Below are 12,160 nucleotides of genomic sequence, written 5' to 3'. Positions count from 1 at the left end.
GGGGCGAGAAGGTGGGGGAGGGACGGTGTGGGGGGCCCTAGATGGGGGGTGCTGGGGACAGGGCCCACAGTTAAGGGAGACGGGGCCCAGGAGGTGCTGTGGGTGGGACCTAAGGGAAGGGAGGTAGGGCCCTAGGCCAGAGGCGCTTTTAAGTGTTCCTTACCAGGAGGCAGGCAGTGCTCCGGAGGGGAGGAGGTGGGCGTGGGGGTGGGAGTGGGGTTCACAGGGCCCGGAGGTGGGGCCGGTAGGATAACAGGTGGTGCTACTCTGAGGCAGGCCCTACATGAGATCTCTTTCTCAGTTTCCCATTAGAAGATACAGTGTTGGTATAGCTTTTGTTTTATTATTTTATTTTACCAAGATAAGATAGAGTCGGGCTGTGTAGCCCAGGCTGATCTTGAACTGTTGATCCTCCAGTCTCAGCCTCCTGAATGCCAGAATTATAGGTGTGCCATTCTTTAACTTTTATTCTCAACAAAGTTCTAGATGAAGTTTCAGAGAAATAATGTACATAAAGGACAGGGCTTGGCACATAATAAAGGATGGGTGTGGTGATGCACACTTGTACTCCCAGCATTTAGGAGGCAGAGGCAGGTGGATCTCTGTGAGTTCAAGGCGAGCCTGGTCTACATAGTAACTTCTAGGCCAGCTGGGGCTACAGGGAGACCCTGTCTCAAAAAGACCAAAAAAAAAAGGGGGGGGGGGAGAATAGGAATAATAACCAGAAGAATAGCAGGTTTTATTTTTTTTTTCTTTTTTGAAGTGGTCTTTTTTGAGACAGAGGCGGTCTCCCTGTGGCCCCAGATGGCCTGGAACTCACTATATAGACCAGGCTGGCCTTGAACTCACAGAGATCCACCTGCCTTTGCTCAAAGGCATGCCACCACGCTTGGCTAAGAATGGCAATCTCTCTTTCCTCCACCTTCTGCTGCCTTTCCCTTCAAAGTCTTCACTGAGAACAAACTGGGCCACACATATTTTAAGGGTCTGGTATCCATGGTGGGACCATGGAGAAGTGAAGTCCCCACCTTCTCAGATCTCACAAGCTTATAGGTTTACATGTATAAAAATACATGTTTACTCATTAAGCTCATTTGCATAGGGTGCCTACTCTGTGCCAAGGCCTGTGGACTGCTAGGAGAGGGTGTTCTAGAGGGATTTGTTTCCATCCCCCTGAGTACATTTTTCACTCTTACTCAGTATCTAGAACAGACCTTGACGCACAGTAGGTGCTTCCTAAATTGGTGTTAAAAGAATGAATTTCTAGGATTGGAGAGATGGCTCAGCAGTTAAGAGCACTTGCTCTTTTTTGCAAAGGACCCAGGTTCGGTTCCCAGCACCCACATGTTGGCTCACAGCTACCTGTCTGCTCACAACCACCTGTAACTCCAGTTCCTAGGGAATCTGACACCCCCTTCTGGCCTCTGTGGGCATTGCACACATGTGGTGTCTCCATTTCCCCACAGGCCAGTTCCTAGGGAATCTGACACCCCCTTCTGGCCTCTGTGGGCATTTCACACATGTGGTGTCTCCATTTCCCCACAGGCACAGGTGCCCCCTCGTGGCGAACACAGAAGAACCGCTCTCGGGCAGCATCTGGAGGAGCAGCACTGGCCAGTCCAGGTCCAGGGTCAGGATCTGGGACCCCTGCTGGGTCTGGGGGCAAGGAGCGTTCTGAAAACTTGTCCCTGCGGCGTAGTGTATCCGAGCTGAGCCTCCAGGGAAGGCGGCGACGGCAGCAGGAACGAAGGCAACAGGCACTTAGCATGGCCCCAGGGGCAGCTGACGCCCAGGTGGGGCCTTCAGACCCTGGAGACTTCGATCAGTTGACTCAGTGCCTCATCCAGGCACCTACCAACCGTCCCTACTTCCTGCTGCTCCAGGGCTACCAGGATGCTCAGGTCAGCACCACCTCCCCTTACCAGTAGAGCCCCACTTGCCATGGTAGACAAAACTACAACTTCCAGAATTCCTTGAGTTGAGGCAGCCTCTGCTTTGAGGGTCCCAGCAAGGTTCCCACATAAGAAATAGCACAGTGGGAGCTGAGGAGATGGAGGGCAGATACAGAGCTCCCACTTGAGGGATATAGACATTTCCTTTTATTTGGTGGAGGGAAACACTGCCTTGGTCAAAGGCCAGTCTGTTGTCAAAAAGATGTCCCTCACAAACATCTTTCTTGTTTTTATTTTATGTGCATGAGTGTGTTTTGCTTCATGTAAGTGCACCTGTGCATGCAATGCCCATGGAAGTCAGAAGAGGGTATCGGATCCCCTGGAACTGGAGTTACAGATGTTTGGTAGTCGCCATGTGGGTGCTGGGAACTGAACTGGCTCCCGGATCAGGGAAATCTTTGGTACCTGGAACCTTGCTCTGGAAATGTCTATTTAATATTTTTATTTTATGTGTATGAGTGTACTGCCTGTATGTGTGTAAGTGCACCATGTCATGCAATGCCCAAGGAGGTCAGAAGAAAGTGTTGATCTGCTGGAAATGGAGTTATGGATGGCTGTTAGCCACCATGTGGGAGCTGGGAATCAAACCCAAGTCCTCTGCAAGAGCAGTCAGTGCTCTTAACCACTGAGCCATCTCTCCAGCCCCAAAATGTCTATATTTTCTTGATGGGAGAAATGGAGTACTCTGTTTGTAAAAGTGATGGCTCACATTGGAAGGATTTGACCTCTTGTTGATGGAAATGGGAGGCTCTGGTAGTTGTTTTCTTTTTCTTTCTTTCTTTCTTTCTTTCTTTCTCTCTCTCTCTCTCTCTCTTTCTTTCTTTCTTTCTTTCTTTCTTTCTTTCTTTCTTTCTTTCTTTATTCAGTATCGGGGACTGAACTCAGGCCTTTGAACATGCTAGGCAAGTGTTCTACCACCAAGCCACTTCCTCAGCCCCTCACTCAGGGATGCTAGGAAGATGTTCTACTTCTATACCACACCCCAGCCCCTCATTGGGGAATTCTAGGCAGGGGTTCTACCACTGAGCCACATCCCAGCCCCTCACTGAGGGAGTCTAGGCAGGGGCTCTACCACTGAGCCACATCCCAACCCCTCACTGGGGGAGCCTAGGCAGGGGCTCTACCACAGAGCCACACCCCGGCCCCTCACTGGGGGACTCTAGGTAGGGGCTCTACCACGGAGCCACACTCCAGTTCTCCCTTTACTTATTTTGAGACAGAAGCTCTATAAGTTGTCCAGGCTGACTTTGAACTTGTAATCATCCTGCCTCAGCCTTCTGGGTAGCTGACATGACCAAACTGTGCCACTAGGCTATGTTACTATGTATTTTACATATTTGAATATCAAGAGAACATGAACATGTTTATTTTAGGAAAGGGGTCAAATGATGCATCCAGTTTTTGTTTTTTGTTTAGATTTTATTTTGTTTTAAATTGTGTGTGTGTGCTATATAAGTGCAGTGCCCCTGGAGTCCAACAGAGGGTGTCAGATCCCCTGGACCTGAAGTTAGAAGTGATTGTGTCACCCCACATAGGTGTTAGGAACCCAATTTGTGTCCTCTGCAAGTGTAGTATGTGCTCTTAACCACTGAGCCATCTCTGTGGCCCTGCATCCTTTTTTTTTTTTTTTCCTTTCAGAGCTGATGAGCAAACCATGGCCCTGTGCTTCCTAGGCAAGCACTAAATCCCAGGGTCTCCCTATAGCTCCATCTGTCCTGGAACTCACTATGTAGACCAGACTGGCCTTGAACTCACAGAGATCCGCCTGCCTCTGCCTCCCAAGTGCTGGGATTAAAAGCATGCTCCACCATACCAGGCTTATTTTGTGTTTGTTTAAGACATGGTCTCACTCTCTATAGCACAGGTGCCACCATGTCCTGCTATTTATTTATTTTCATTTATTTATTTATTTTTTCTCAGAGCTGAGGACAACCCAGGGCCTTGTTCTTGCTAGGCAAGTGCTCTACCACTGAGCTAAGCATCTATTTTTATTTTTATTTTATGTGTATGAGTGTTTTTGCATGCATGGGTGTAAGTGCACCACGTCATACAACGTGAATGTCAGAAGAGGGTGTCAAATTCCCTGGGACTGGAGTTACAGATGCCATGTGGGTGCTGGAAACTAAAGTTTCGTCCTCTGCAAGAGCAGCTGGTGCTCTTAACTGCTGAGCCTTCTCTCCAGCCTCCAGAGGTCTATTCTTTGAGGGTGATGGAACAGTCCATTTTAGTAAGGAAGTAGTGTGTTCTGGAAGCCCCCGTTCCTGGGGCTGGGCGATACGGAAGAGGCCAGTGCCCAATACAGCCCATTCAGGTGAGTTGAGAGGAGCTGTTGAAGAATGATCAGTTTGAAAGCCTCTGTTCATAGCGTTCATGTGAAGGGCCTCCTTAAAGGGTGGAGCCCGGGCAACTGAGGTAACCCAACAGGTAAAGTCTACCAGGAAGACCCCCCCCCCCAACCCACATGGTGGTGGAAGGAGAGAACTGACTCACAGTTACCTTCTATCCTCCACACTAGCACTGTGGTGAGCACACAGATAAAAATATCTTTTTTGTTTTGTTTTGTTTTTTGGTCTTTTTGAGACAGGGTCTCTCTGCAACCCCAGCTGGCCTGGAACTCACTATGTAGACCAGGCTGGCCTGGAACTCCCAGAGATCCGCCTGCCTCTGCCTCCCAAGTGCTGGGACTACAGGCGTGCACCACCACGCCCGGCTGAAGAACTATCTTTTTATATATCAAAAAAAAGTGAGATGGGCCAAGCCTGGCGGCGCAGGCCTTTAATCCCATCATTTGGGAGACAGAGGCAGGTGGTCTACCTAGCGAGTTCAAGGCCAGCTGGGGCTACAGAGAGACCCTGTCTCAAAAGGAGCCTCCCCCCACAAAATCAGAAAATACCTTGGAAGAGGTCATTCATGGGCGAAGATACTCAAGAGAGTTCTTTGGGAATCACAGGAGACCTCCCTGGAGGTATTCATTTATTCAGAGAAGGTGGGGTGGGGAGCGAGACTCTAGTGTGCAAAACCGTGCTGTTTGGAAGCGTCCACGCAGCGCGCTTCTCTCTTCCTCTAGGACTTCGTGGTGTACGTTATGACCCGAGAGCAGCACGTGTTTGGCCGGGGAGGGCCCTCGTCTTCCCGCGGCGGGTCCCCCGCCCTGTACGTGGACACCTTCCTCACCGCCCCTGACATCTTGCCGCGGCACTGCACGGTTCGCGCGGGTCCGGAGCCTCCCGCCATGGTGCGCCCGTCCCGGGGCGCCCCAGTGACGCACAACGGCTGTCTCCTGCTGCGCGAGGCCGAGCTGCACCCCGGAGACCTGCTGGGGCTGGGCGAGCACTTCCTGTTCATGTACAAGGACCCCCGCGCCGGCGGTTCCGGGCCTGCGAGGCCGCCCTGGCTGCCCGCGCGCCCCGGGGCCACGCCACCCGGCCCGGGATGGGCCTTCTCCTGCCGCCTGTGCGGCCGCGGCCTGCAGGAGCGCGGAGAGGCGCTGGCCGCCTACCTGGACGGCCGCGAGCCGGTGCTGCGGTTCAGACCGCGTGAGGAGGAGGCGCTGCTGGGCGAGATCGTGCGCGCCGCGGCCTCGGGTGTAGGGGACCTGCCCCCGCTCGGGCCCGCCACGCTCCTGGCGCTGTGCGTGCAGCATTCGGCGCGGGAGCTGGAGCTAGGCCACCTGCCGCGCCTGCTCGGTCGCCTGGCTAGGCTCATCAAGGAGGCCGTCTGGGTGAGCGCCCCCATGTCCACCTACTCGTCCATCAAGGCTTTCTATAGCTCCCCTCCCGCCCCACCAACATGCACCCACCAGCCCCCCAAGTCTTTTCTTAAGCGCCCCCTGCCATCCCCACCGATACACACCCACTGCTCCCCACATCTATTCTGGGGTATCTCTACTTGCCATGACACTTTGAGAGGGACTGAGTTAAGTGTGCCCATAGGATGCTAGGAATTGTGTATTTGTATTCGTGTACTGTACTTGAAGAGGAGGCAATACCCACCTCTGGATTTCAGATTTGTTTGTTTTGTGGTACTGAGGATGGAACCCAGGGCCTCCAGCATGCTAGGCAGGAGCTCTACCACTGAGCCATGGTCCCAGCCCCTCACTGGGGAATTCTAGGCAGGTGCTCAGCCACATCCCCAGCCCCTCACTGAGGGAGTCTAGCCAAGTGCTCTAAAGCTGAGCCTCATCCCCAGCATCTTTTTACTTTTTATTTTGAGGCAGGTTTTACTAAACTGCCCAGGCTGCCCTTGAACTTAGATCTTTGTGCCTCAGTTTCCTCTTCGGAGCTGTGACATCATGGAGGAAACCATTCTGGGAATTGAGGGGAGGTCCAGTGACAGCCCTTTGGGTCTGGAGCAGTAACAAAGAAAACCATTCTTCAGAGGTTGGGTCCAAAGTTTTAAAAGTGACAGGAGGGAATAGTTGAGAGAGGGGGAAAGGTTCTGTTTCATTGAAAAGGGCCTAGAGGGTCAGGAATTGTCTTGAGGGTAGGAAGAAACTCCCATTGGACAGAAGAGACCTGAAGGAAATAGCTTGTGATTGTAGAGTTAGAATGGAGAAGCCATGTGCGGTGGCACAGACCTGTCATCCCACCTACTTGGGAGTGTGAGGCAGGATGATTTCAAATCATCCGACCTACTACCTACCTATGTAGCCTACTTGGGCTACAGAGAGAGATGAGGACCAGCCTGGGTAATTCAGTGAGACTCTGTCTCAAAATGAAAATAAAAAGGCCAGAAGGTGCATCACTGTAATTCGAGCATTTGGAAGAGGCAGGGGCAGGAGGATCACCCAAAGTTGGAGGCCAGCCTAGGCTACATAAGACGACTTTGTCTTAAAAAAAGGTGTGTGTCGGGGGGAGCCAGGCATTGTGGCACACACCTTTAAACCCAGTACTCAGGAGGCAGAGGCAGGCAGATCACTGTGAGTTCAAGTCTAGCCTGGTTTACATAGTGAGTTCCAGGCCAGCTGGGGCTACAGGGAGACCCTGTCTCAAAAAGACCAAAAAAAGGGATGGTATATGCCAGGACTGAGGAGATGACTCAGTGGATAAAGTGCTTGCTGTATAAGCCTGATGATACAGAACCCATGTAAAAGTGACCAGGCATGGTGACTACCTGAAGCTCCAGGACTCAATAAACAAAGTGGAGAGTGAATAAATAGATACCTGACATCAACTTCAGACCTCCACAGATATGAACACACATGCATCCAAACAGATGCAGACATACATGCATGCATACCTACCACATACAAGGTGCTTTTAGACAAACCAGGGTATGCAGTCTTGATCCCTCAGTCCACCCCCCCACCCCATTGATTCTGGTCTTACTGTGCCACAGGAAAAGATTAAGGAAATTGGAGACCGCCAGCCAGAAAAGTAAGTGAAATCTGGGGCAGACAGATCTGGAGGGTCACAGGGGTCCGGGGTGGAGCCCAGTTCCCCATGGGTGCCTTAATGCACGTTCTGTACCTTCTTGGGAGCAGACTCAAATCTTGGGCTTTGATCTTTATGATGAAGGTTGGGCAAGGCTCACAGGGGTCCTCCCTTTTTTCTTAGCCACCCGGAGGGAGTCCCTGAGGTACCCCTGACTCCTGAGGCCGTGTCTATGGAGTTGCGGCCACTCATGCTGTGGATGGCTAACACAACAGAGCTGCTGAGCTTTGTTCAAGAGAAGGTCCTAGAGATGGAGAAAGAGGCTGACCAGGAGGGTGAGCTCTGACCCTGGCCCAAGCTCATCTTGGCTTCCCATCACACCCTGAACCCAGAGACCTGGGCTCTGGCAGCTAGCCTCTGGTTCCCTCTCTCACCCCCAGGTCTGTCCTCAGACCCACAGCTCTGCAATGACTTGGAATTGTGTGATGAGGCTTTGGCCCTTCTGGATGAGGTCATCATGTGTACTTTCCAGCAGTCTGTCTACTACCTCACCAAGGTGGGTCTTGCCCCTGCTTCCCAGTTAAAATACCCTCCCTTTCTGTTTAATCTGTATCATGTTGCTGTGATGTCACTTCCTCTTTGACTCAAGATGTCTCTCTCCTTGGAGTCATTTCCCATCTCACCTTAGTACTTTGCTCTTGAGATAACACTTCCTGTTTGGGCTGACACTTCCTGTCTTGACAAACTGAATTCGTTACCAGCTGTATCTCTACTACCATTTTTTTCAAGCTTTTTTTGAGATAGGGTCTCACTATAAAGCCCTTGGTGGTCTGGAATTTGCTATGTAGACTAGGCTGGTTCTGTGGAGCAGCCTTGATTGTGAAGCCCCTTCCTCTGAGGCTTCACTTCCTGTACATCCTTGCCAAGTGTGCTTTTATTTCTTATTTGTCTCTGATCTCATTTCCTGTCCTTGGCCTGATCGCACTTTCCATTGGCTGGCTGCCACCCCATTCCCACTTCCTGACTCTCCATTCTTATAATTTCCTTTGGGAATTCTGGTCAAACCTTTGACTGAAGAAGGCCTCTTTGTCCAGTGTCCTGTCCTACTGAACTGTGAGAACCACTGGTGCCATAATGCATGCAATCTGCTCCTAAACTGTCCAGGACTCTTCCAGAAACCATCTCTCAAGAGTTGAGTTGTCCTAGGAGGGAGTAATAAGTGCTAGAAACCCATCTACAATGTAGGGATTTGATCATGGAGCCCCTGGGATGGTCAAGGTAGAATTCTCAGAAGCCCTTGGTAGAATTCTCCATTATCTTTATGCTCTATCACCAAAGCCTCAAAAGAGTTGTAATCTAGCCACTAGCTTTTGCCTCTGTGTCTCCTCAGACTCTTTATTCAACACTACCTGCTCTCCTGGACAGCAACCCCTTCACCGCTGGGGCAGAGCTGCCAGGGCCTGGTGCGGAGCTGGAGGCCATGCCTCCTGGCCTGAGGCCCACTCTGGGCGTGTTCCAAGCAGCCCTGGAACTGACAGGCCAATGTGAGCTGCATCCTGACCTCGTGTCCCAGACTTTTGGCTATTTGTTCTTCTTCTCCAATGCATCCCTTCTCAACTCACTGATGGAAAGAGGTGAGGGTTGGGCTGGGAGCTTCAGACCCACATTCAGGTGGGCATACGACAGACTCCAGCTTCACTTTTGGGTGCCCTGTATCACATGTAGACGTTGCCTGGGAAGTAGAAGGACATGGTCCACCCACTACCTCACATCCCTTCCTACACAGGTCAAGGCCGACCTTTCTATCAGTGGTCTCGGGCTGTCCAAATCCGAACTAACTTGGACCTCGTCTTGGATTGGCTACAGGGGGCTGGACTAGGTGATATTGCCACCGAGTTCTTCCGGAAACTCTCCATTGCTGTGAACCTACTATGTGTGCCCCGCACCTCCCTGCTCAAGGTGACTCTTGGTCAGATCTACCTGATCTTGGCTTTAAAAACAAATTATTATTATTTTTATGTGTATGCATGTATTGCCTGTGTGTAGGTAAGTGCCCCCATGTTGTGCAATGCCCGCAGAGGACAAAAGAGACTGTCGGATCTCCTGGAACTGGAGTTAGGACAGTTGTTAGGTGCCATGTGGGTGCTGGGATTTGAACCCGGGTGTTCTGCAAGAACAATCAGTGTTCTTAACCGCTGAGCCATCTCTCCAGTCCCCTGATCTTGACTTTTAATGATTCCTCAGCCCCACTCAGTTGACCTCCAGCTCCCTGAGACCCCAAGTCATCTCCAAGCCTAGATCAGACACCATGGTGGACTACTGGCAGCTGCAGAAGTGGGCATCAAGAATGACCAAACATGGGTGCCTGAATGCCAGTGGAACTTGCTAGAAATAGTTTCCAGGGCCCCTGTCTCAGACATGCTGATTCAGGTAGTCTGGTATGAGAAAAATGATGGTTAAAACATTCACTGGGAAAGAAGAGTTTTCTACACCTGAGACTCTGGGAAGGAGGCTTGTGCTTTCTTATGCTTTCCAGTCAGGTTCTGACCATGTGGAATAAACAGAAAGCATGCAATTTTCTTAATAAAGTGTGAAACATTTAAAAGAAGAGGAAAAAAAAAACCCACTCACTGAATATAAACTGCATGCCAGAAATTGTGGTGATAATGCTGACACATCCCATCAAAGTTTTTAGACAAGCAAACTCTACCTGATTCAGGTAGATCACTTAATTTCACTTATATTTTATTGATTTGTTTTTCTTGTAATATTGGAGATTAAGCCCAAGGCATTGCTCAAGCACTCCATCACTGACCTACATCTCCAGATCTCTGCTTCTTAAGACAGGGTTTCACTATATTGACCAGGCTGGCCTTAAACTTTCAATCTTCCTGCCTCAGCCTCCCAAGAACTGGGTTGACAGGCCTGTTCTGCCCCACCCAGATGTAACCAGACTTCTCACCTGGTCTCTCTGTAGGCTTCATGGAGCAGCCTCAGAACTGACTACCCCACCCTGACCCCTGCTCAACTCCACCATCTACTCAGCCACTACCAGTTGGGTCCTGGCCGTGGATCACCACCAGCCTGGGACCCACCCCCTGCAGAGCGAGATGCAGTGGACACAGGTCAGCAGAAATGGGGTAACAAGCATTGGGCTGTCTTCTTTCCTTGGGTCCTAAGAGTAAATGTTCCCAAGCTCTCTCCTCCTGATCCAGATCCTTTCTTCCCAGGATTTAAGACTAAGAGCTGGGATTGTAGCACAGTGGCAAAGCATTTGAGTAGTCTCTGCAGGGCTCTGGGAATCATACCCAGCAACTGTAAGGAGGTCAACCCTAATCCTAACTCAGCTGTGTAGTAGGGCCCCTCTACCCTCAGGAATCTAGACAGATTTCCAGTCAATCTAAGGGCTGAGGAACCAACTACATCGCTTTTTTTTTCCCAGGCCACGGCGGCCATTGATCATCTGAACTACAACTGTCATGCTGAGAACTGTTTTTCCTTCCTCAAGGAGAGCAACTTGGGTGATGCCTCGCACCCATACTGCGTCTCTAATTAGTCTTTTTCGGCCTCGCAGGGGACATCTTCGAAAGTTTCTCCTCGCACCCTCCCCTCATCCTGCCCCTGGGCAGCTCCCGCCTGCGCCTCACCGGCCCAGTGACTGATGACTCACTGCATCGAGAACTACGCAGGCTCCGTCGCCTCCTCTGGGATCTTGAACAGCAGGAGCTGCCAGCCAATCACCGCCACGGACCCCCCGTGGCCACGCCTCCTTGAAAACCAATAACAAGCGAGCGCGCGAAGCTTGAACCTGCATCGGCTCCGACTCACTGGAGCCCGCCTGAGCACCGAGCATTCGGGGAGTTGTAGTTCTCCCCGCGTGGAGCGCTGGGAGTTTGTGTTGTAGGGTTGGTAGAGGATGGGACTGTGGGAAGACGGGCTTGAGATGTGAGTACCGAGGAGTAATAAAAGTATCTGTGGTATTGGTATTGGCAGCGTCTCTCTTATTAAAACTTAGGGGCCTTAATGAAGATGTTAAATATTTTAAGTGTATGCATGCATTGCGTGCACGTATGCAAGTGCACCCGAGTCCTGTCATGTCCCAGGAGGACAAAAGAGGGCGACGGATCCCCTGGAACTGGAGTTATGAACGGTTGTTAGCCACCATGTGGATGCTGAGAGTCGAACCTGGATCTTCTGCAAAAGCAACCAGTGCTCTTAACTACTGAGCCTTCTCTCCAGCACCAGTGAAGATTTTTTTTAAGGTATTGGGGCCTGTGCTTGGAATGTTGGGTGCCTGCCGCATCTGGGGAGATATTTCTAGCCATGGTCTCAACTTGCCCTCTAGCATGTAATGTGACCCGGGAGCCCTGAGCTCTGCCACACAACTCGGAACACAGCCCAACCGTGCTCTGCTGAATACAGACCCTGTGGGCTTGCCAGTGGGAACGGTCCCCATCTCTCCCTCCTACCCACAAAGTCTATACCCCAGTCCTGTTCTCCCCCAACTCCTGAGGATGCATATTCTACTGGGCACACTGCAGAACTGCAACACCCAGTACCTCTACTCCCAACCCTCTTGCATCAGAACCATGGGTGAGACCCCAGCCCTCCTCTCTCAGACCCCAGGGTCCAGGCCCCAGCTCTCCTCCATCAGACACAGGAGTCCAAACTCCTGCCCTTTCCTTTCTTAGAACCAGGGGCCTGGGCCTCATGTGTGAACTTTCCCCTCCTCTGAACTTGACACCTCTGCTGTGTCAGGGAAAAAAAAGCAACAGGTGGCACCTGCCCGCAGGACCCGGGCACGACCACCTGCCACTGCTGCTCACCCCGGCCCCT

General features: G+C 51.4%; 1 protein-coding gene across 5 annotated transcripts in view; it reads left to right on the top strand.

Annotated features, from left to right (window-relative positions):
- Positions 1–11,310, top strand: part of Rasip1 (Ras interacting protein 1) — a 13,563-nt gene extending 2,253 nt beyond the window's left edge. The window contains exons 4-12 of one of the 5 annotated variants that reach the window (XM_008845002.2): positions 1,546–1,901; positions 5,020–5,673; positions 7,290–7,327; positions 7,508–7,659; positions 7,765–7,880; positions 8,715–8,958; positions 9,111–9,283; positions 10,302–10,449; positions 10,899–11,310. In XM_008845002.2, the coding sequence (XP_008843224.2) occupies positions 1,546–1,901; positions 5,020–5,673; positions 7,290–7,327; positions 7,508–7,659; positions 7,765–7,880; positions 8,715–8,958; positions 9,111–9,283; positions 10,302–10,449; positions 10,899–11,098 (2,081 nt within the window). In that variant the 3' untranslated portion in view covers positions 11,099–11,310. Of the gene's footprint in view, positions 1–1,545; positions 1,902–5,019; positions 5,674–7,289; positions 7,328–7,507; positions 7,660–7,764; positions 7,881–8,714; positions 8,959–9,110; positions 9,284–10,301; positions 10,450–10,766 lie in introns of all 5 variants that reach the window. The other 4 variants (XM_029569313.1, XR_003851421.1, XR_003851422.1 and 1 more) reach the window with 4 other exon arrangements.
- The last annotated feature ends 850 nt before the right edge of the window (positions 11,311–12,160 follow it).

The sequence above is a fragment of the Nannospalax galili genome, unplaced genomic scaffold (assembly GCF_000622305.1).
Source record: "Nannospalax galili isolate Female #2095 unplaced genomic scaffold, S.galili_v1.0 scaffold960, whole genome shotgun sequence".
Classification (NCBI taxonomy): domain Eukaryota; kingdom Metazoa; phylum Chordata; class Mammalia; order Rodentia; family Spalacidae; genus Nannospalax; species Nannospalax galili.
The sequence above is the reverse complement of the archived record's forward strand: the minus strand, read 5'-3'. Positions and strand labels throughout refer to the sequence as shown.